This window comes from Notamacropus eugenii, chromosome 6 (genome assembly GCF_028372415.1).
Source record: "Notamacropus eugenii isolate mMacEug1 chromosome 6, mMacEug1.pri_v2, whole genome shotgun sequence".
Lineage (NCBI taxonomy): Eukaryota > Metazoa > Chordata > Mammalia > Diprotodontia > Macropodidae > Notamacropus > Notamacropus eugenii.
The window spans coordinates 387252765-387277053 of NC_092877.1; the positions used below are offsets into that span (position 1 = coordinate 387252765).

Genomic DNA, 24289 nt, shown 5'->3' on the forward strand with positions numbered 1-24289 from the left:
ACTCTTCATATTCTTTGATCATCAAAATGATATCAGTTGGAGCATAGCTTTTATTTTTATAAATTTGACTCAGCTCTCTACATATTTGAGAAATGAGACTTTTATCAGAGAAACTTGGCTTCAAAAATTTCTTCAGTTATTGATGACTATTTCCCTCCATCCTATTCACTCCTCCACTGTTGATTTTGTTTTCTCTCTCCTTTCACCCTGTCCTACTTCAAAAGTGACTGCCTACGCCCTCCCCCTTCGCTTTATCTCTTTCTCCTCCTGCTTTCCTGTAGGTCAGGTAGGTTTCTATACCTGGTTGAGTGTGTATGTTTTTCCCTCTGAGCCAGTTCTGGTGAGAGTAAGATTCAGGTATTCCCCACGGCCTCCCCCAGCTTCCCCTCCACTGCAAAAGTTTTTCCTTGTGCTTTATGTGTGATAACTTACCTCATTCTACCTCTCCCTTTTTTCCCTTTCTCTCAGTGCATTCCTCTTTTTTATAGAGGATTAATTCCCCTTGATTTGTTTATATTATCCCATCATATTCAACTCAGACCTGTGCGCTCTGTCTATATATGCTCCTTCTAACTGCCCTAGTAATGAGAAAATTCTCATGATCTTCCCATGTAGGAATGTAAACAGTTTAACCTTAGTAAGTCCCTTATGATCACCTTACCCTGTTTGCCTTTTTACGCTTCTCTTGAGTCTTGCGTTTGAAAGTCAGATTGTCAGGAAAGCTTGGAAGTCCTCTTTCGCTGAATGCCCTTTTTTTTTTCCACTGAAGCCTTATACTCAGTTTTTCAGGGTAGGTGGTTCTTGGTTTTAATCCCATCTCCTTTGCCTTCTGGAACGTCCTTCCCAGCCCTTGGCTGCTAAGTCCTGTGCGATCCTGACTGCGGCTCCGCGATGTCCGAGCTGCTCGCACTGTTCTCTTTTTGTGGTTTTCCTTTTGTGATCTCTTTCAGTGACTGGAAGGTTTCCTGGATCATTCCTTGAAAGGTGATGTCCAGGCCCTTTTTTTGATCATGACTTCCAAGTTGTCTCATAACTTTTTTGTTCTCCTGCATCTGTTTTCCAGGTCAGTTGCATTTGCAGTTAGATATTTCACAGTCTCCTCTTTTTTCATTCTTTCGGTTTTGTTCTCTTGTTTCTTGATTTCCCGTAAAGTCGTTACCTTCCATTGGATCATTTTTTTAAATTTTAGAATCCAATACAGAATAGAGAAAGAGAAAAGAAACATATACCAACTTAAATATTGAAACCAGTACAAAGTAGGAAAAGAAAAAAATCCTGTCATGTGCACAGCAGGACGTGAGAGGATTCAAAATACGTAACAGTAAATTTTCATGTTACACACTGTGTTAAGAGCTGTGTGTCTTTGCTTTGCTTCCTTCTAAGTTTTTCTTTGTTTTCTACTGTGCACTTTTACTTTGTTCTTTCTGCCCCTGCTTCCTTCTCCCCCCATTCTAATTTTTAGGGAATAATTTTCTTTTTTTTGTTATTATAATTTATTTGTTTTCAGCTTTCTACAGTCACTTCCATAAGTCTTAAATTTTCTCCCCCTCCCTCCCGGGGACAGCATGCAATCTTATGTGGATTCTACACATACATTCTTATTAAATGCATTTTCACCTTAGTCATGTTGCATAGAATTAAGATGAATGGGAGAAACCATAAAACAAAACAAAACGTAACACTAGAGAAAATGATCTGCTTCATTCTGTGATCCAATTCCATAGTTGTTTCTCTGGATATGAAGGCATTTTGCCTCGAGTCCATTGGGCTAAGAAACAGAAGGCAACAAATATAGTGATCTACTGTTTGATAAACCCAAGGACCCCAGTTTCTGGGATAAGAACTCCCTGTTTGACAAAAATTGCTGGGAAAACTGGATAAAAGTGTGGCGGAAACTAGGCATAGACCAGTGCCTAACACCGTACGCAAGAATAAAGTCCAGATGGGTACATGATCTAGGTATAAAGATTGATACTATGGACAAATTGGTGGAGCAAGGAATAGTGTACCTATCAGATTTATGGAGAAGGGAAGAATTTGTGACTAAAGAAGAGATAGAAAGCATTATGAAGTGCAAGATGGATAATTTTGATTGTGTTAAATTGAAAAGTTTTTGCACAACCAAGCCCAATGTATCCAAGATTTGGAGGGATGCAGAAAATTGGGAAAGAATTTTTGCAGCTAACATCTGTGATTAAGGCCTCATTTCCAAAATATATAGAGAACTGAGTCAAATGTACAAGAATATAAGTCATTCCCTAACTGATAAATGGTCAAAGGATATGAACAGGCAGTTTTCAGAGGAAGAAATTAAAGCTATCTGTAGTCGTATGAAGAAATGCTCTAAACCAGTATGGATTAGAGAGATGCAAATCCAAACAGCTCTGAGGTGCCACATCCCACCTATCAGATTGGCTAACATGACAGAACAGGAAGATGATAAATGCTGGAGAGGATGTGGGAGAGTGTTAGTTTGACCCCAAGGCTTCCCAGAATATCTGTCAAACATACTGGATTTTGAAATCATTTGTAGATGGTTTTGTTGAAGAAGCTTCTTTAAAGCACCGCAGGCTTGTGAAAGGAAAGAGCAGCACTTTTCAGTCTTTTGAATTACTTCGCTTGAAAGTTTAAATGTTACTGTTACTGCTTGGAAGGACGTCATTAAGAAAATGCTGCCCTGCTGGGGGATCCAGTTTGATGACCAGTCTTAAGGTGGCTGGCACTATGGAGTTATTTTGGGGTGCTTTTTTGCAGAGTTGAGAAGAAAGAACGAGCCCGGTTAAAAACGGTGAAATTCAATTCTAAAACAAGAGGAGATAAAGGGGTAAGTGTGAAATCTTGATATTTTGGACATTTCTGTGACAGTAAATTTGGACAATATTTACTTTATGTTATTTTGGTTGAGTGGGATTTTCAAACTAAGGGTGATCTTTTTGTCAAACAAAAACTCAGGATTGTCTTCTGTCTTTTAGAAACAAGTATGGCTTCCCCCAAATTATGTTAATTGAAAATATTCTTAGCAGCATCCTTTCTGTAAAAGGTCTTTTTTCTGAATGAGACAGATTCCATCCTGTCTCAAACTCTCATTTGGTGAGAGTCACTTAGGCCAGAATTATTTGGCATCCTTATCACGAATAATGGTAAATAATTATAGGGTGAACCTTTTGAAGCGGTCAGAAACCCTCAAATCCTGAGAGCACAGAGTGATGGATCATTATGTGTGAATCCATGGCACTCTCCTGGTTGCTTCCCCTACCTTGCCTCCTCCCACCTCCCACCCCTCTTTTTTTTTTCTGAGATCAGGTTTGTTGTCTTTGTTGCAAGACACACTAGTCTTGTTTTGGAAGTCTGCTTATACTTCTGAGATGCTCTGAGCTACATATGGTTGAGGTGTGATAAATATCCAGAGAATCACACAGGGTTCTCCTGCCCTGGTCATAATTAGAACCACAGTCGTCTTCCTTTTCTGCCTGCTGCAGTGACATGCAGTTAAGGGCTGTCATAGAAATATTATTGGGATCAGGGGCAGAGCTCAGAGGGCAGTGAATACTGATGCACTTTGAAAGCTCCCCAAAAGCCAGCCATTTGGTTAACACCAGTGGAGACTGGGACTGAGACCTTTACAGAAAGCAGATCAGTTATTTCTACCCCTAATTCCCCTGTGTCAGCCTTCGAAATCTAAATGCCATTCTCCACTCAAAGAAGCCAAAGAGGGGAATCGCAGCAGTTTCAGATGCTAGTGCTGGATTCATTTTAGGATAAGGGAGCAGGGGCCAGGCAGTGAGGAGACCAAGATTCAAGGCCCAGTTCTGCCAGGAATTGGCTTTGGGATGTTGGTGATCATAAGACCATAGTGTCTCTCCTGCACTGCTCCCCCTCCCCTCTCCCCCCTCCCCCCCACCATAAAGATGCTCAGGACTTTGAAAATCCTTCTCCATAAGAGTTCCCTTTAGCACTAAAATATTAGATAAGCTCTCCACACATAGACCTTTTACAGATTTTCTGGACCTGTGTGAGGCACTCACTTTGAGTGTTCTCTGTAGCCATAAAATCTGCTAGCACAAACATGCCTCATCTCTGCTGCGTGAGAGCAGAGACCTTACACAAGTCCAGAAAGTTTGAACTGCGCCATCTCGAGTCAGGTCAGAAAGAGGAGGGGCCCCTGCAGACAGTGCGTGGGGCTTTGGTTTGTGTTTCCTCATCTCTCTAAGTGACCACTTAGCAGTAGAGTCTACAGTAAGTATGTCTCGATGATAATGAATTGCATGTTGTAACTTATAAAACTACGAGCAGTTAACTGAATTAATGCCATTTCAATCCTCGTCTCATTTGTTGACTATAACCCAGTTTGTCCACAGTCCCTGTGTCCTTAACACAAGCACCCAAAGTATGCATGATAGGAGTGGGGGGAAATACGCTTGCCATTGATAGAGAACTGCCTTCCTGTCTTTCACGGCCCCTCTAGTCCCCAGCTTTTTCTTATTAGTTAGATGTAAACTTTTAAAATTTCAGTTTCTCATTAAAATCCTTTAAACTTTCATACAGATGTTTCAAAGTGTCAGGTATGAAAGTTTAAGTACCAGCCACATAACATTCACGCCATGAATTATGTTTCTGATTTTTTTAATATACTGTTACCTTCTTCCATATCACTTCAATGTCTCAACTGCCAGCCGGCGAAGCGTGCTACACAGCAGCTTGGCTTTCTTTTGGGAGAGTAGAGGAGCTGGCACAAGCAAGCATGCTCTCTGGCTTGGGCTCCCTCTGCATGGTCTTGTCTGGGGCTTGGGCTGTCTCACTTGGGCTCCGTTCTTGATCTGGCTTCTGATAGTTGTGTGGAGGATTTCATATGAAATTTAATACAATTAATACCTTTCCACTAACCAGCAATTCTCCATCTTCTGTGTTCTTTTGATGTCCTTAAGATACCACATTTTGGCCTTTTTTCAACCATGACTCAGAACTTTATAAATTTCATATTTCTTTTGGTTGTTTGCTGTGAAACTGACTCTGACCACAATGTATGCAGTAAGAGGGGAGCAGTCTTGGTGGGCAGCCCCAAATATGGCCACACTTTGCCAAACTCCAAAACATTTGTTCTTCCCTGATGAATGAACAGCTATGTAGCCACATTTTTCCCAAATGCCTATGGGGGCCTTTCTTCTTTTCTGTTAGAATTCAGTTAAGCATTTTTATCCATACGATGCTACTTGACAGATATTAAATGTGCCACATTCCTTCCCATATTCTTATCTATTCAGCCAAATTTTGATCATGATGTAGAATGTTTCTTACTAATTTTTACATGCCTTGCCTTGAAGTTTCAATCCCAGCACACTTCCCTCCATTAAGAGCAGTGTCAAGATAGTATACAGCTGTAAGAACAGAGAGCCGGAAGAAGCTGCCATTGTATCTGTGATCATCTGGGTTATTTCAGGAAGATCCTGGATAGGACAAAAGTGCTTTTGCCCTTAGTATCCATGAGAAACCATGGTAACCTGAGGCTGACCAGGTCTGGGTCACTTTCAGCAAGGACATATGTGCTCATGGAAAGTCCCTCAGGGTCCCTGGATGAGCCAGGGACTGTCTCCACCTGCCTAGAAGGAGTCACATGATCATGTTTGGTGGGTGGAGGATTTGGCAGCCACAGAGAGATGACGTGTCCTTCCTTTTGCTGGAGAAACAGTGAAACTTATTCACCTTCCTCCATGCTACCTGCACACACCTGGGCAAGGGGGAAAGCCTCGTTTTGCATAAAAATGAAATGAAGTAAATGAAATAAGACAAACCAGTAAAAATCACAGATTCTTGAAGGGCATTGCCTCTAGAGGGAGGGCGAGTCAGGGAAGTGGCTTGTCTGTGGCTCATATAGCAGAATAAGAAGGGGCCAGGGAGCTGCCACAGAATGGTTTGACCATGGATCAGTCTGCGCCAGAGCAGAGGAAATGGCCTTGTGGAAAGAGAGCAGTCCTAATAATTAGGGATGACAGTGGTGATAGTGGGCACCAATCACTTAACAACCCTAGGAGTATCCCCATTTTGCAGATAAGGAAATTGAGGCCTGGATGGGTCAAGTGATTTGCCCTGGGTCACACAATTAATAAGTAACTGAGGCTGAGTTCAAATTCAGGCTTTGTGACTCTAGTCTGGTGCTCTGTCCTCTGTGACCCCATCTGATGGGCCGCCCCCTGGAGTCTGTCAATCAGAGAAAAGCTTGGAGTGCAGTAAGCATAAAGTGTAAGCGGGGAAAGGAAGGGGCCTGAGGTTGGGCAGGGTATTTCCTGCTGAACCCAGGAAAGAGTTAGCGGGCTGTCCTAACTGAGGGAGTCTGTGCTGTGTGGTAAAGAGGGAGTGGAGAGAAAGGAACTGACGCTGATGCTGGCGGTGCTAGGCACCTGCCTGGCTGGCAGAAATGAGGCAAGGGAGCCTAAGGGTCCTCATCAGAAGGAGTGGAAGGGCCTCCAGGCAGAGTTTGAGAGTCATTGCCTAAGTCAGTCTGGGAAATAAGTTATCTTCCCCAGGGACAAAGCATCAGGACCCCACTCAGACTCTGGGAAGGCAAGGGATGGCTAGAGGAAGTCACAGATGGGGCAGTCAGACAGGAAGGAGCCAGGAGAGCACGGGTCCAGCAGGAGAGCCTGGTCAGCAGCCTTGAAAGCTGCAAAAAGGAAGGCGAGATTGGGCAGCTAAAAGCTGGCTGGGCACCTGGGACAGGGCAATGATGGAGCAGGGCAGTGAAGCAGGATCACTGAGAGGGCAGCAGTGGGAATGGATGACAGAACTGAGGACAGGTTAGGGGAAACCTGAATAGGTTTGTCAATAGCAGGAAGGGTCAGGTGTTTCCTAGAAGTGGGAGAGAGGCAGGCCAGCGTACTGGAGAAAGCCAGTGCCAAGGAGCTGAGAGGTCAGTCTGGCGGTCATCACACCAGTACTTGAGGACAGCAGCTGAGAGGGAGGCGGACTTGTAGTAAGCAGTGCATTTCCCTGAGGATAGCTCCTGGTGAGGAAGTGCTGTCTGTCCTCTCTGTGACCGGTCCCTCTTAACCCTCAGGCAGCGGCTGCTTCTCCAGGATGAACAGGCCCATTTCCAGCCCATCAGCATGGAGCCAGTAGCCAGGGTTACCTTGCCCCTGCCCTCCTTATCCTTAGCTCCCACCTGGTGCCCAGGGCCAGACACAGTATCCCAAAGGTGGTCTCAGCAGGACAGGGACACGGGTGACCTCTGTCTTGGGTGCTTTCAGCCTACTTCCTCTTTTAGTTATCAATAGCACACTGTTAACTTGTAATCACTAAAGACCCGTGAGCCCAGGCCATGTTATATTTGTCAGGTTGATTTCTTGAACTCAAGACTTTACATTTACCTTCCTTGAAATCCTTCTTGTTTGATTCAACCCCATTTTCTAGTCTTCGAAGCTGTTAACTGTCCTTCCACATCTCATCATCCTTGAGCATTCCCCTAAAGGAAATAGTCCTTCTAAGGGGACATTGAACCGTCAGTGATGACACTTTGGTCCCTTTGCACCACCAGTTCTAAATTCACTGGATTGTCAAGGTTTACCCCAAGCCTAAAAGCTAGGTAAACTCTATCCTCAGCACACCCCCCAGACTGTATAAAGAGGAAGAATGGTCAAGGAGACAAGGCAAAGTCAGATTGAGATGGGGATGAGTGGAAGTCAGCTCCGTAAGGCGAGGGGCTGTGGTCTGGGGAGTCAGTCAGAGATTCATCCAAGGGTCACTGGGCTGCCTTAGTAAGGAGTGAGAAAGAGTGGAGGGAGACCTGACACTAGCACCCAAAAGGCCTGGACCAGAACAGGAGAAGCAGCACAGAGCCTGACTTGGAGCAGCCCCTGAGCTGTCTATCCCCCCGACAACCTGCTGAGGGGGAACCCCCTGCCCCTGGACACAGCTCGGGGGGACTTTCAGTACATGGAGAGGTTCAGGTCACAATGAGGGGAAAGGGTTAGGGAAAGTGAACCCAGGAAATGAAACAAATACTGAATTCACCCTTAGGAAAATCTTAAACCAGACCCGGGGAAGAGGACCCAGATTGTTCTCCTGCCCCTAATGGAATCAACATTGTCCCCTCAGTGGGAAAACATAAGGGTTGGGTTTGTGGAAGCTGCCTTTGATGACATGTCTTACAGATATGAGGGAAGGCTCTCAGGTCAGGGCCAGGAGAAGTGTGCCAGCCTGCTCGATGGGAGGTGGACTTGCCAGCCTCCATCCCAGCTTCTCCCCACCCCCACTGCCTGGCAGGCAGCATGGGGTACAGCCCCAAACCAGGGAGGCTCTTTAGGTATGTGTAAGCAAAGGGTAGCATACCTTAGTAAAGCTCCATCTGGGAAAGTAGGGTCATTTCCCAAGAATAAGCCAAGATCTGAATCCCCTGTACATGGAGTCAGGCACTCGGTAGCTTTGTAAAATCAGGTGGGTGATCAGCCGCTGGTATCAAGCTGCTTTGTGCCTCCTGGCCCCCTTGGAAACACTTTGTAGGCACCTCTCAGGTCATTGCCATCCATCCCCCTCATTTTTTTTCTCTCTCTAAAAACAAGGAAGGGGGAAGGACTTCATTGCCAGGCTGCTATTAGTGCATCTGCCAGGGTCTGCACAAGAGATTCACTGCTACGGCCGTAAGCTGTGCCCTCTGGCCTGGCAGTGACAGACAATCTGAAGGCTAAAGTCAAGTAGCATCGATACCCAGTTTCAGCACCTGGTCTGGATCGTTTTGTCAGAAGGTCACTTTCTCTGGGGAGAAAGCTGCATGCTGTGGTCGCCAGAGTCGGCTTCCCCGGGGCTGCTAGGCCGGGCCGTTGTCCACACCGACGTTAGACCCCCTTTGTTTTGCCCCCCTTCTCTTCTTCAGCAGTCACTCAATGGCAAGCGTAAAAAGAACCTCTTTCCCCGAAAGTTCCCCTTCTACAAGAACAAGGACCAGAGCGAACAGGAAACCAGTGACATTGACCGTGAGTATGCAGGCGCCAGCCGGGAGCCGCCATCACTCACCCACGGGAGGCTCTTACCATGGAGACAGTTTCAAGGGCTGCCGCAGGTGATAGCACCAGGGGGCTCATCAGGGGAACAGGTTCTCACCTCTCTGAAGTGGCCTGTCCTTCTCGGGGCTGAGCCCCTGGGACAGACATCTCTGGGTAGTGTGCGCACCTGCCATGGTCTTGGAACTGTCTCTTCTGTAGCTCCCAGTGTGTACATAACTGACGACTGTTTTCTTTGATTGTCTCTTCCGTGCTTGCTCTCTGGGGACTGCCCTCTACAGGAGATCCCTGACGACATGGGATCAAAAGGCCTGAGTAAGTGATCCAACCTGACATGGTCAGGCATTCCCAGGTTAGCGGTAGCCTCTGCCAGCCTAAACAGCCTCACAGTCTAGTCCGCTTTTAGAGTTCTCATGAGAACACACCTGGGTTTTCATTCACTGTAAAACCCACCTTTGGTTTTTGTTTCTTTCTGTGTTGATTTACCTACATGCATCGCACAATTCCTCCTCTGTGTGTTCAGAAACACATTTTCCTCTTTGTAATTTTGTTGATAGTGACACCTGAACTCTTTCCTTTGGTCTTTTAAATTTTAAATTGGTATTGTTAAAAACTAAAACTAAGCGTCATGATGTGGATGTGCCACATTAAAGCCCAAAACCAGAATGGGCCGCCCCCGACGTAGTGAGAGGTCTCCCAGCAGGGGTGAGATGTCGACTGATTGGGATGACTGGCGCCTCACCCTTTTGTATCACAAAACTTGGGAGCTGGCTATAAAGTTAATTTTCTTTTGGGACTAACTGCTGGAAAACCATCAACATCACAGCCTTCATGTATAAAGTGTGGGATTACAAAGAGGAAAAGAGTTACAGGGAACTCACAGTGGGAACAGTGTGTTCATTTAGAAAGCAGAGGAGCTAATAATGAAGCCTGACCCTTCTGATTCCACCCCTCCACCTGAGATTGCAGCACTCAATTTGGCCTCATGGAGCAGTTAACAGATTCATTTTTTATAAAGCAAAGCCTTCAGATGGGGAACTTCTATATTGCTGTCATGTGAAGAATCTCATGGACGTCATGGTCCTGCACGAGCCTCCTCTGGAACGTGCTCATTTCTTGTGGGAGTGACCTTTCCAGAGCAGGGCCATGTGACCAGCCTCGGTTCCTGCAGGCGCACAATGAATCTCACAATCACATCCTTTGTGTTTTACCTGTTGTTGTTGTTTCCCTCAGGCTGCCTTTTGCTTTTAGACTAAGTAAAATAAATGAAAATTTCATCTTCCAGGATGAACAACTTGTAGGAAGTTTAAAAGCATTTGATCTCTATGTATATTAAAGGACTGTTTGAGTTTTCACATCCTCGTTTCTCTCAGTTTGTGTGGGACAAGAATAAGAAACTGACAGAACTGAGTACGATCTCAGATTAAGGAGGATGCGGCAGTACAGCGCCCATCCAGAGTCATTCCAGGAGGCAGCTGGGCCTTCCTTCCACAGTTCTTTGTGAGCATCAGAGCGCCGGGAGGATAGGAGTTCTTATAATTCCTGTTCCATTTTAGGCCGTCTAGTGGGTTCTCACACTGACAGCAATGCCAGATCTGCCCATCCGTTTTCAGTCAAGGAGATGACAGCTTCCCTTCCAGTGGCTTGTTCAGGACAATTTGATGTGAGGACTCAGGTCAGAGTGCAGGTGTCTCTGCTCTTGCCACCATCCCCAGCCCCCAGGAGCAGAGCTAAAGTGAAATGGGAGTGAGAGCTTAGGCTGTCTCACCACGTCAGCCCTGACCAAAGGGAAAAGCCCCCCTCCCACTCACCGTTCCTTGCTTTGGTTGGTCAGTCCGCCCTAGGTCTAAAACATTCGTCTACTTTTAAAAGTGGCTTCTTTCAGAGCTCTGATTCTAGGAGATTCTCTGGGTGATGAGGTTTAACTGAGGCCTTTTCCTGTCCCAATTCTCTAGAATTCATCCCTGCTCCAATTTTAAAAGCTTTTCTAGCCACCAGAGAGGTTGTCTTGCTCTCCTCACTGCCTCCAGGTACCCTGTTGGGACTGGAAAAGTGACCCTGGTTTCTTGGAGGCCGTGCTCACAGAAGTCAGGCTTGAGCAGGCCCTGCCAGGCTAGGAGAATCTCACAGATGTTTGCCTCCCCATGCCCTAGTAAGTGACTGCCCAAAAACAGGCAGTCAGTTCCTCAGAGGAATACATGGCCTCTCTCCCCATTCCTTGCAGGTGTCCATTAGCATGAATAGCAGTCCGCAGGCCAATCAGCTTAGGGTGAGTGGGTGAATGTGTAAACAGGTTGAAGAATCGGTGGTGCGAAGCCTAGTTTGTGGGGCCAGAATTAGCCTGAATGGTAGGGCCATTCATGGCTGCTGTCCAGCTCCCTACAAATGGTTGTCTGGGCTCAGTGTTTACTTTTCAAAAGGGTGGCATAGCCGTCATCATCACAGTCTCAGTGCTGGAAGTTTGGAGCCTAGTTTTGCCTCTTAAATTTTCCTTAAAGTTTCAGAATTTGTGCTGTCAGAAGGGCTTTGCCTGTAAACTCAAAGCATGAGACATCGTCTCACTTGAGAAAGTCAGAAAAAAGGAATCAGACTGAAAACAACCTGGAGTTTGAGGCCCCTCTGCCTTTGCTCCCATCACGCCTTGCCCTTCTTTGTCCTGTTGCTGCCTAGTTGCTCCCACAGTAGCTCACCATCCATTTTCCATTTGCTAGATAAATCTCAAAGTGTCCCTGGTGAAGAGAACTTTTCTTGTCTGATTTTTGTGTCTAAAATGGAATCAACTCTGTAGAAAATCAGGCCTTCTCTGACAAGCCCTTTGCTTATCCGTGCTTTGTCTCTCTGTTCTTTGTCATGTCAGCTCATCTTTATTTTGATGATTTTTCTCAGCTGTTTTTAAACTTCATGACATTGTGGTTCCTTATTTTTTCACTGTGTTGCAATTTCAGAGCATGTAACTTCTAATGCCAGCGATAGTGAAAGTAGTTACCGTAAGTGTTCTGTACTTATCTCTTTTTAATGTAATTTGTTTTCATGTACTTTCTTGAATGTGGATTGCAGATATTGAGTGGCAGATGTTCATTACAAGTGAACACTGTGAGAAAAAAAGTGGAAGCAACTTTTAAAAAACATCCACAGCTGTTCAGACGTTGGTGTGAGTCATGTGAAGAGTGAGCTGCCGTTTTTTGCTGAGTGCGTGTGTAGTGAATGTGCTGCCTCTTAGAAGACATCAAGTAGCACCCATTTTTAGGTTAAGTTACAATAACGCAGTCATAGTTTGTGTGTTGCCAGATAGGATGTCTTTCAGCTCCCCATGAGTTTTGGCCAAATAAATGAGATGTCAAAGAAATTCTAAATTTCCCCACATGATTTCCTGTCATTCGCTAGTGCTTTATCTCGCCCTTCCTGAGTCCAGTGGAGTTTTTGCTTTCCTTTTTTTTTTTTTTTTGATGAAACATCCAAAAAAGTTAAGTTGGTTGATAAACTTTTGGGGTGAGGAGGAAGTGGGGCTTTTTGTTTTAATTTACAGCACTTTAAAAAATTAAAATTGCCTTTCTAACTTCTTTTTACTGCTGTCTAATCTGAAAGTAGTCTTGATTACAGATGAGTATGGTTGTTCAAAAGGTCCACTCTATTAATATGTGTTTTGCTCTTGTGTTTTGCCATGGTGACAGTATATACTTTTGACTCTCGTTTGTAGTGGACAAGGTCGGCTTTTGCTGGACAGTATTCCCTTTGACCAATTTTTGACCAAGTAGAAAAAAAAATGACTCGTCTAAGGCAGCTCCATAGTGATGGGAGGTGGGGTGGGAGGAGCTGTCACAGCCACGTGGAGAGCCCAGAGAGGTCATGAGAGTATGTACTGTCTCCCCCACCCCCACTCCTCAGCTGCATGAGCTTTTTAAGGCTTAAAGACATCTAAGCTGCATGTTTTTGTCTTAGGTTACTCAGTGTTTTACATGCGATAGCTGAACAAACTATCTCTGTCTCTTTCATCTACTGTTAAATGCACTTGGAAACTAACTAAAAGAGGTTAAGGACTCAGTGCCATCCATTGAAGGCGTTTAAAACAACCAAAGCTCGTGCTTTAGTCCCAAGGATAGAGGGAGAGGTGTTGATGGGGATATTTGGGCCGAGATGGGCCCTTCAGCTGCCATTCCTAGAATGCCGGAATGTGGATCACACCTAGGAGACCTTTCTTAAGCAGATTTCCCAAGATGGGTGGCTTTCATTGGGCTGTCCTCAATCTAACGATGCCCCGGTGGATTCTACTGGGCTCTGATCATTCGTTAGGGTTTTCATTAGTGGAAGTTTTATGTAATTACATTTTTAACTTTTTCTTCATGAACTTTGTCTCATTTAATTATAAGTCATAGACTTTTGAGACTCTTTACATAAGATGCCTTCCTGCACATCAGCACTTGCCTTTCGGAGGAGGGCTATGGCAGCTGAAGCACATTCAGACGCTTTCCTTTGACATTTCAAAAACTTTTAACTTCAAAGCAGAATGTGTGAGCTCTTTCATTTAATTCCAAGCTGTCCTTCTTCTAGAATGGAAAGGACTTGGATCCAGTCTGCATCCATTCCGAATGTACCAGAAATGTCACTCAACAGAGGAGCTGTCGGTTCCTCAGAGTATTCAGTAGTTTGTTTTCTCAGTGACATACAGTGACCTCCTTTAGGAGTCATATGGAAAGTCTTTCATAGCCTTCCATACTAAGAAAGCAAATTTGGTTTGTTTCAGATTCCCTCAACTCTAACATTTTATCATGTTTAGAAGCCAGAAAGGTGATTCCTACAGGGATGGATGGACAAGACAAGATGTGTCTTGAATCTCTCAGAAATTACAGTTTTAAAAACTGTTAACAGTGATTATGTTTTCATACATGCATAAAAATTCACCTCCACCCAGTTATAACAGCACAAAAGTGATATTTAACAAATACCCCAGCATGAGCTGTGTTAGTGTGTAAATAGAACATCTCTATGTGTATTACTGTTCCTTTTAATGTTTCAAGTTCATCGTTTTGATTTGACAATTTACCAGCTCTTTTAGTGAATGTTACCATAACCCACTTACTAGGTGAAACATTGTCTTTGATACCTCACTTTTTTTATCTAGGAAAACAAATTTTGTGTGGGCATAAGCATCTGGATGGATGGATGGATGCATGGAGGGATGGATGGATGGATGGATGGATGGATGGATGGATGGATGGATGGATGTTAATTAAGGTTCTTTCTAGATTTTCTCATCTGCATTTTAACTTTGTAACAGGTGGTCAAGAAGAATACGTCCTGTCCTATGAACCAGTGAATCAGCAAGAAGGTTTGTGAAATCTACTGAATGTAAATGTTTCTGCATCCCTAGCTACAAATATATAAAGTGCCCTTGGATGTCTCCCTGATCTTTAAGAAGGAAGCTAATTTCCTTTGGGGAAATCTGTTGTGTTAGGATTTTATTCTGTGTATTTGTTTCAAGAAACATGGTTTGTTCTCCCCATCATTTGCGCCATTACTTCTTTGGGATGTTTCAGACAGGCAGGTGTGTGCAGGTGGCCCAGTTAACAGGGAAGGGTGCCAAGTCAGATCCCTGTTTAACCATCTGATGTGTGTAGCCAAATCCACATGTGGAAATGGTGCCTTAGGGTGCAGCCAACCACCCTCTCCATATGTGGCCAGACAGGGATTGATTGGTCTGAGAAAATCTGTAAAGGCCATGAGCCAATGTCTGGCAGCAAAAGGATGGGTGAAACCGTCAGCTTCTTGGAAAGAAGCCCAGGACTGCCATTGCTCTCTGCCCAAGTCAGGCCTCATGTGGGGTACAAGAGTCAAGATCCAGTACCTATCCATGAACTGGAGACTGGCCGAAGGAATCAGGCAGCCAGGGTGGGGAAAGGTTTCACTCCCTGTCATTTGGAGATTGATTGGGACAACTGGGCGTCTTTAGCCCAGAGATGAGAAGACATAGGAGAACCCATGATAGCTGCTGTTAAGTATTGAAAGGGCCATCACATGGAAGAGGGACCATATGTATTATCCCTGGTCCTTGGCAATGTGGAGCAGCACACAGATGGTAACTGTCTCAGAGCAGTGTGGGCTTGGCTCTTCAGGAAGGGCCTTGTTCGAATGAGCGTGGACTACCCAGAGGATCTCATCCAACTCTGAGGTTTGATCTTGGCAAGTGATCTTTGAACACAACCTGTTTGTGACAGGGGGCTCCCTCTTGAATACCTGTGCCTTGCCAAGTGTGCAGGATGAACATCGGATGGGCAGGTGATGGGGCTCCCTTATCTTCTGATTGGGTACCCAAGGCCTACTCTCTATGGTCATTCCAGCTTAGCTCCAGAGCCCAGAAGGGCAGCCCCGACCCTTGGATGAAGTAGGTTTATTGGAAGTCAGGGATTCTTGGCACACATCTGGTGTTGAAGCTAGCTCCTACCATTGTTCCTCGTGGCTTTTGGTGGTGGGACAGATTCTGTTGGGAATTTGTCCCTTGAAGTTTGGATTCAAAGGGCCACCCTCGAGGGCCACATGTGGCCTTGAGGTTGCAGGTTTCCTAACCCTGGATGATGTTCATTCCTACCAAGTGGATCCTCCATCTTCTCTTCCTGGTATAGATATTCACCCAGGCGTCTGGAGAGGGATGTAGGGAACAAAAAGATGACAAGCTAGGCCCCAAAGAAAGACCGCGTGTGCCTGTGCATCATCATCCTATTGTCCTCTGTGATCTGAACAGGCTGAGGTTAGGGAGAGAACAGATAGTGTTGAGAGCTGGCAGTTTTGCCAGTTGTTTATTCCTAATAAGTGTAAAGATCTAGACTTGGGAAGAGAGAGACTATCCAGTGAGATGAGATGACAAAGCACTTTGTAGATCCCCACTGGCTGCCGCTCAGACTGGTCTCTCCCCAGAGGCGAGGAGCTGCCAGCCTAGCTCAGGCCTCTCCAAGCTGCTTGTCTCCCAGCCTCAATGGGCACGGTCTCCCCTTCTCCTGCCCTGCAGACACACCCAGCAGGGTGGGAGACTTTCCTGACTCCTCTCAGAGCCCTTGTTTCTGTCTTATTAACTGTTGTTTATGCAAAACAAATGCCTCTCGTTGTTTCTGCCTCTAGTCTCTCCCTCCACTGCTCCATGAGTAGAGACTTCTCATTAGTTGAACTGGCATCCCTCCTGCCCGGTACACCAGTCAGTAGGTTTTGCAGTCAGTCCTTGGGAATGAGGAAACCCTTCCCTTGGGGCCTAGGTGTCGCCCCTTCCTGCCTGTGAGTTGCTTTTCTACCTTATGTGAATCGTCAGAACCACCCCCAACAACAAATCAATGTATTCACTATTCACTTGCTTAGGGGGCCCTATTTTGCCCTGAGACCTTTCACACCCTCCTTGTCAGTGGACAATTGCTCCAGGAGGTCGACGAGGGCACTTTTCTCCCAACCCCCAGATCATTGTCCACCTGGACATGTGACAGACCCAGGAGCTCCTCCAATATCCTGCCATCAAGTCACCCCACCCTTTCCTCAGGCAGCAGTGCATTATTGCACTTGGGGACAGTCCAGTCCCTGGAATGCCTGACCTTCCTGCCACCTGAGCCCTGGGTGCTTAATAAGTCTTTACTAATTAATTGATTAAATCCCTGGCGGGGAGCAAGGAGTGGGCGGGGAGCACGCATCTTGTCCTTGAGAAGTTCCATTCCATCTTCAACAACAGATTTCTCCCAAATGCTCGAGTCCATAAGGGTCCTTTGGAATACTCAGTCAGCATTTAATTAATGTGCCCAACACAAAGAAAGGCAGGTCCCCAACCCTGCCCTCTGGGGAATGTGGATGGGAGACAGAGAGTGGAGTAATGCCCCTTGCCTGATTCTGTGACCACCAGCAATCTCTTCCTCTGGTAACAACATCCTTGGACCTCATGGTTTCCCAGGCCAGGAGTGGGGTGAGGTGGGGGAACACTAGAGCCTAGAATCCATTCCTGGGCAAGTCACTTGGTTTCCTAATGGGGTAGTAGCACTTTCCTCATAGTTGTGAGGACCAAGCGGGATGACCTTCGTGAAGCACTTAGCACAGTGCCTGGCAAATAGTAGGGACTACAGAAAAGGTGGTTCCCTTCCCTCTCCTCGTCTCCTTATCTTCCAGGGCCTCTCTTCCCTGTCCCCTCAGAGGCATATCTGGCTGGATGCCATCGCCATTGCTTGCCAGCCTTCCTCGAAGCCCCATCGGAGCCCTCGTTAGAAATCCAGCTTTGTCTTGTCTTTCAGACTCAAGCCTTATTTGTCCTCTTTTGATGCCCCTACAGTGCTCATGCCCCATCTTTGGAAGTCACAGTTGTCATCACAGGCGACACATCCCCCCATCGCTGGGTGCCGGTCACTCACTTGCCTTGTCTATGTATGATGAGTGTGGTGCCTGGCATGCATACCCTAACACCTCCCAAGAGTGGGTATTGTGTGTCTCATTTTTTAAAATGGGTTGTTGTAGTAAAGATTGTTCACTTAAAGACAAATTAAGTTTTTATTTCTCTAGTTTGATGAATAAAAACGTCATTTATGACTAAGTATTCAGGGACTTCTGTCTCTGCAGGCACTCCCTGATAAACTAAGCCATGCCCCCTGGGGCTGCAGCCAGGGAAGTCTCCAGTTATCAGTGGTGATGAAAAGCCAGGCCAGCTTGACTTTGGACATTTTAGTAGGACAGACGTAGACGTGCCCTGGTCTAATGCTGGACGGGCCTTTCCCTCAGCAGTGACATGGATGAAGTTTCTCTGTCATTCCCGGGGTAGTGACTGTCCTTGTTTCCATCTGTACAGTTAGCTATACTCGACCTGTGATCGTCTTGGGACCTATGAAAGACAGGATTAATGATGATCTGATCTCAGAATTCCCGGATAAGTTCGGATCCTGTGTCCCACGTGAGTGTTGCTGCTGGGCATCGGCAGGCACCTTTGGGGGTCCTCTGGGTGTGGACTTGAGGTTCATTTTCCCCGATGCCCAAATCCTCTGTAACCCCCAGAGCGTCTTTCTTCTTCTCTTTAAAGATACAACCAGACCAAAGCGAGACTATGAGGTGGATGGCAGAGATTATCACTTTGTGACCTCAAGGGAACAGATGGAAAAGGACATCCAAGAACACAAGTTCATTGAGGCCGGTCAGTACAACGGTCACCTCTATGGAACCAGCGTGCAATCTGTGCGCGAGGTTGCTGAAAAGGTGAGCGGCCCTCCCTCCCAGAAGTGCCTTGGTCCAGGGGCCTGGGTTTGCCACCTATGTCTGCTACCCGAGTGGCCACTTCAGATATGAGCTGGAGGTCTAGGTGGTTGCCAGAACTCACGAGTGTCACTCTGCACCCTGCAGAGAGGCTCTTTTCTCAAGATGAGCTCTTGTGACCCCAGTTGAGAAAAAAAAGTTTAGCTGGACAGAGAATGGGCCAATCAGGACACCTTCTGTATGGAGCAGTGGTCTAGGAGGGAGGGTCCAGTTAACATGGCTTCAGCCTCTTGTGATTTATTCCTCCCCTCCTCCTTAGCCCAACACAGGGAGGGTCACGTGCTGAATTTGTGCTCAGTCTCCCATATTCAGAACTTTGAAATCCCTCTGACCACAGCTTGCTCCACTTTCAGCTTTACTCCTCCGCCCACAAAGAGCAGTGTGTGGATGGGGGCGGTAGGGGGCGGGGGGGTAGGTGATAATTTCAGGAGTAGGGTTAGCATTTGGGAAGGTCAGTTGGAGTGGCATTTGGGTTGGACTTTGAAAGAAACTAAAATTACCATGCACACTGGAAAAGGTATTGTTAGTACAAAGGCATATAATCTAGGTGCTGATCCATAGTGCCGAGATTTAAATATGCCAAGAAACATTTGCATGGAAATCTCTGAGGGGTTGTTAGTCTTTGTGTCTCAGAGTAGACATGGGGCATGGCTCAGCATCCAGAGGCCTCGCTGGGCCTCTTCTTGTCTGGGCTTTAAGAAGGGAGAAGGAAAGTTACCTCAGCTGAAGGAAGATGAAGACAGGAAAGTCCCCAAGAGGGGGGCCCCACCTCAGCCCCCTGCCCGTGCCTGGCCCTTCAGTGTGACAGAAGTAACTGGCCAGTGCTTTGTCTTTTTGTTTTTCTTTTTTAGGGCAAACATTGCATTCTTGACGTCTCAGGAAATGCCATCAAGAGGCTGCAGATTGCACAGCTCTACCCCATCTCTGTTTTTATTAAACCCAAATCCATGGAAAATATCATGTGAGTTTAAAGTAAAATTCACTAGGTTCCAACAAAGGGTTTCGTATATTGTCCTAGGACATAATACTTAAAGCGCCAGTTACTTTGATGGCAAAGCAAAGCATTTTATCTGATGCCTGAGACTTTCAGCAGTTGGTCTTCCCAGTAGCCCTAATCAAAGTCCAGTTAGAGTGAGCCAGCTGCCTTGCCCCATGGGACGTGGCCCACTTTTGTTGTGGGGGGGGTCTGTGCTGGGAATCGTTGGCCCCTGCCCTTCCTGAGTCTGTGAGGGGAGGAAGAGGAAGATGGGGCCTGGCGTTCCTGAAGCAGAGCAGAGCATTTCACCACATGACTCTCTGACCTCTCCCATGGTCCCCCAGAAGTGCGTGTCAGAGGCACTGGGGGAATCCAAGCTGTCCACTGTTGGACTGGGTTTAAACATGGTGGTCCTGAAAAGTCTGCCATCTTGTTGGTGGAGTGACAGTCTGAACGGTGCCCCCTGCTGGAACTCCACGTTGGGTCTCTAGCCTGTCCCATGATGGCACATTGGCTTCTAGATGAAAGGTGTGGACAGGGCCACAGAGGCCACCTCGTCCAACTTGTACACAGAGACATCCCAGCCCGAAGAGACGTTAGTCCAGCAGCCCCATTGCCTGATTTTTACAAAGTTCAGCATCCTCTACTAAGAAGATACTGATGGCAGGGTTGTTCACCCATCCACGGCCACTCTCACTTGGGCTCTTTTGGGTAGAAAGCATCCTCCTTGATACTGTTGAGAGTCCCCCTTCACGGCCACAGGGTTTAACGGCTGAAGAAAATGTTGCTAGATTAAACTCTGATAAGCTTGAAACAGTTATTCAGCGGAAGGTGCATTCCAGCCCCTCCGTCAGCCCCTAGAGACATGTGGGGCACGGCTCTCTCTTGTCAGATCCACTTCCCAGGGACACCATCCTCTCTGATTCTCACTCTTTTTCACAGGGAAATGAATAAACGTCTGACCGAGGAGCAAGCCAGGAAGACGTTTGAGAGGGCCATGAAACTGGAGCAAGAGTTTACAGAGCATTTCACAGGTGGGCTTATTGCAGCATTTTTTTTCCATGCTTGTTTTCCCATAGTGATGTGGAGATGGGTATATGGCATTGGTGTGGTGTCCGTACTGCAGCAGGAGCCTGTGAAAGTGTGACCTCCCCACGGGCAGCTTCCTGTGGTGAGATTGAAGAGTGAGAGGGATTCTGCTGTGAACCAGATCAGGAGGAAATGGATGATTCTGTCTGCCCCTCCCTTCAGATGCTCTGGAAGGTGGCCGCGAGGCTGTCCCAGAGCAGCCGGGCTCCTGACTCTGTGCAGTCGTGAGATTTTTGGGCCCGTCCACTCCTGAATCAGTGTCCTAAATCACTATCGGCCTCTTCCTTGGTTTGTCTTTTGTTCTCTTATCTCTTTTAAAACTTCATGACAGAGCCATCTTTGGACAGCCCCAGGGTCATGCAGTTAAACAGTGACATTGGTATTGTGAACACTCTCCCCATCTCCATACACCTTGACGTTGGTAGCCTCTGACCACATCTGAGGAGTTAAATGTCCCTCCCAGAGAGTGAACAATTTGTATGCATCTTAGCTCCAAAGGACAGAGGCAGAGGAAGTTTCTCGGTTTTGGTTTGGGGGTCACTGGCTCAGTGAGAGTCAGCTTTCGCCTGGTAAGATTTGTGGGGGCCTAAGCACTCACCCTCTGACCCAGGATGGTAGAATCAGGAAATACAAGAAATGGGTTTGTTGAGGAGGGACCAAGTCATCTGTCCCCTGGGGCCAATGACTCGAACAGGAGGAGCGCCAGGTACTCTCTGGCCACCCTCCCCCACACCCCCAGGGAACCTTCCCAGCCCTCTTCATTCTAGGACTAGCCTTCCCTGTGTCCATTCCCTCCTACACAGCCCACATACCACTTTCTCTGTACAGACTCATCAGCCTCCTGCTGAGCACGGTGCCTGTGCTTGGTAAAGGTTATCTAGCCTGCCTCTGCATGGTGGTTTGCATTTGGGAGGCCTGGAACAGGGTCTGCCTCCTGCCTTTCTTTGTGTCCCCTTCACCTGGCACAGTGCCCTAGGGGGCATACAGTAGGTGTTTGCTGTTTATTGACTGACTGGTGGCCCCTGACAGCCTCTGAGGCCTTTGGGAATCTTGAGGAAGGCCTTTCTAATGCAGAAGTGTGTGGCCACTGCCCATCCCCACAGTCTTATCTTCCTTTGAATTCTCCCTGTTGTTGGGTTCCTCCTGCCTTTCAGAGACAGCAGGAAAGCAGTGGGGGGTTTTCCTTGTCTTGGATCAGCTCTTTCTCTGTCAATTAGATGGAACATTTAGAAAACAGTTCCAGGCTCGCCAGAGCTCATGCATCAGTCACACTTGTTACTTGGCTCTGTGTCAGCCGCTGATCGATTCAGATGTTTGATTGGCCAGCTCTTTCTTGTAGCCCTGATGCGATGCCGCACTTAGTGTTCAGTCTTTCAGGCTATGAGTAAATGACTGAAGGACCTTGACCACTCCAGAGGCCATTCACATGCATGTGGGAGGGACGGGCTGCTCCACCACTCTGTACCCCTGGGGATGCAGAACCCCCACCCCTACCTCCCGGGAACTCAGGCCCTTTCCTGTCTGTTACAGCTATCGTGCAGGGGGACACACTGGAAGACATTTACAACCAAGTGAAGCAGATCATCGAGGAGCAGGCAGGTCCCTCCATCTGGGTCCCAGCCAAGGAGAAGCTGTGAGCCCTCCCCTCTCCTCCTGCTTGTGCTGCCTTGCAGGGCCTCCTGTTCTCTGAAACACCTTCTAACTCTTCGTTCGCTCCTTTGTGTTCTCGTGTGTCGCCGTTGGTCTGCTGCCATTTTTCAGAACCGAAGATGGAATGGCCCGACCAGCTATTAAGGGTTTGGGGGGGTGGGGAAATTGTGGTAAATTCCTTAATGTTTAAGGGAAAGTAACTTTCAGAGATTTTCAGAAAAGCTTTATATACAGTCTTTTAAAATTTCATAACAAATGAAAGAAAAATGGTCTTAATGATTTAGTCAATTGTGAGCAACTTTGCACGCCTACTTTAATAGCATGGTTTGGCCAATGCCGTTTTCAAGGTTTTTTTCTTCCAGATCTGACTACTTCTCAGAGCAAAGGGTTTTTGTTTGTTTTGCAGGCAATTAAGGAAAATCTCTGCTTTTGTTTGTTCTCTTTTTAGTTTCGAAATTTAATGTCTGTTAACTTTCATAGTTTGACAAGGGATATTCATTTTGTAAGGGTTACTTTACTTTTCAAGTCTTCTTTCTTTTTTCCTTTTTTTCTTTTTTTTCCCCCCCGATATAATTGCTAGGAATAACAATGTTCAATGTTTTTAATCCTGCTCGTACAGCACTATTTACGGTGTCTTACAACTGTTGTTTATAGCTAAGGATCCTCCCGTTTTCTGAATCGAGACCACGTTTAGGTGCTAGGAAAGTCTGCCTTTTACACAGAGGGCCGACAGTTCATAGGCATCAGTGCTGGCAAAGCCGAGCCAACTGGACTGTAGCATCACAGCCATCCTTAGGGCTGTGGCCAAGGAACCCGCTTCAGAAAATGACAAGTGTATTCTTTGGGGTCAGATTTTAACGAGTATTTTACCCACGATAACTGCCTATTTTGTTATAATGATAAATATATATATTAAACTTTCTTTAACTAAAACTCTGTAACTATGGGAACTATTTTCTTTACATAGTTGCGCACACACACACACACATATATATATATTTTAAAATATATATTTTTCTTTTATCACCTATTCCTAACTTTTTTGTTTGGTTTTGAAAATAAATATTAATTAGAATTGATCTTCCTTAATCATGTGAAATGCAAACAGAGGTATGTATGGTTGTTGGGGAAAATCTTTAGAAGGAAGTGAATTGCAAGAAGATGGTTATGAGAGCGTTCTCCTCTTTTCTACAAAAAGTTCCAGTTTGTTTTCTGCTTGCCCCGCCCCTCATCTGCCCTTTTCTCAGAGAGAGGAATCCCCACAGAACTGCAGCTGTGAACAGAGCGAGGCCCTGGGGCTGCGCCCTCAACTCAGTTCAGTCACCCACCGGGACTGCTTCAGGAACAAATTTCTCTGATCCTTCATATTAATATTGTTTGGTAGCTGCCCATCGCTTATTTGAAGTTGATTGTTTATTAAATAGGTGTTTTCCAGAAATTTCCTCCTTGTTTTTCCTCAACCAGATGATAGCTGGTTTGTAAAGAGTTATCCATATCCATTCCATTTGTCAGAAAGGGGAGAACAGCTAATAAACTTTATTGTACAACCTACTCGTTGAATGTGTCCTGAATTCTGCACCATCCTCCCTTTCCATGCAGGAACACAGCCACCATGTTATTAAAATCTTTAGGGCCAAGTTGGCCCCATGGCCTGCATTCTAAGTAGAGTCCCCAGGGCTCCTGGATAGACCATGTGGAAAGAGTGGAGCCACCCTCCGTGCTGTGCAGGGAGAGAGATCCACCTGGGAGAGATGGCTCTCTGGAGGCACTCCCTAACTGTAGGGACACCCTCCCCGAGCTAGCAAGCTACTTCTTTCGCTTGATCTGATAAAGGAACTGTGCAATAGACAGGCCTGGTACTCCCAAGGCCCATTGTTGGACCAGCGTGGGGTATGGCTTCCATGGGTACAGATTGCAGCCCCCTTCCTGGACTTTGGTCCATTTTCATCCCTATCCTCTCAGGTGATGAACCTTGATCTTCAGAGCATCCCTGAACAGGAGCCAAAGAGGGGCCTGAAATGCCAGAAAGGGAACCGAGGAAGACAGTTCTCTCAGGAAAGATGCAGCTCCAGCTTTGCCATTTGCATCTGCCTGTCCATCCTTGGACTCTCTGAGGACTTGGACTAAGTGCTGAATTCACATGCTTACAGGAGAGAACAGAGAAAGGAGGGTGGCCAAACAGGGCAGAAATTACCTGTGCTTGGAAAACCCCAGGAAACTTGCTTTGTAAGAGTATCTGGAGGAACAGCCTGGGCTGGGACTGTGGTCCCAGAATGAGCCACCCCTCCCCTCTCCCTCTACTAGGCATCCCAAGCTGAATGGCATG

The 24289-nt window shown here is 46.4% G+C and overlaps 1 protein-coding gene across 15 annotated transcripts in view; it reads left to right on the top strand.

The window, feature by feature from the left end:
- The window catches only part of DLG1 (discs large MAGUK scaffold protein 1), a 200460-nt gene extending 176946 nt beyond the window's left edge, over positions 1 to 23514 (top strand). For 4 of the 15 annotated variants that reach the window (XM_072618941.1, XM_072618942.1, XM_072618949.1 and 1 more), the window contains 9 exons: positions 2755 to 2824; positions 8864 to 8963; positions 11936 to 11977; positions 14266 to 14316; positions 17791 to 17892; positions 18019 to 18191; positions 19100 to 19209; positions 20167 to 20258; positions 21844 to 23514. In XM_072618941.1, coding sequence (XP_072475042.1) covers positions 2755 to 2824; positions 8864 to 8963; positions 11936 to 11977; positions 14266 to 14316; positions 17791 to 17892; positions 18019 to 18191; positions 19100 to 19209; positions 20167 to 20258; positions 21844 to 21950 — 847 coding nt within the window. In that variant the 3' untranslated portion in view covers positions 21951 to 23514. Of the gene's footprint in view, positions 1 to 2754; positions 2825 to 8863; positions 9050 to 9271; positions 9306 to 11935; positions 11978 to 14265; positions 14317 to 17790; positions 17893 to 18018; positions 18192 to 19099; positions 19210 to 20166; positions 20259 to 21843 lie in introns of all 15 variants that reach the window. The other 11 variants (XM_072618947.1, XM_072618948.1, XM_072618952.1 and 8 more) reach the window with 5 other exon arrangements.
- Positions 23515 to 24289: the final 775 nt, after the last annotated feature.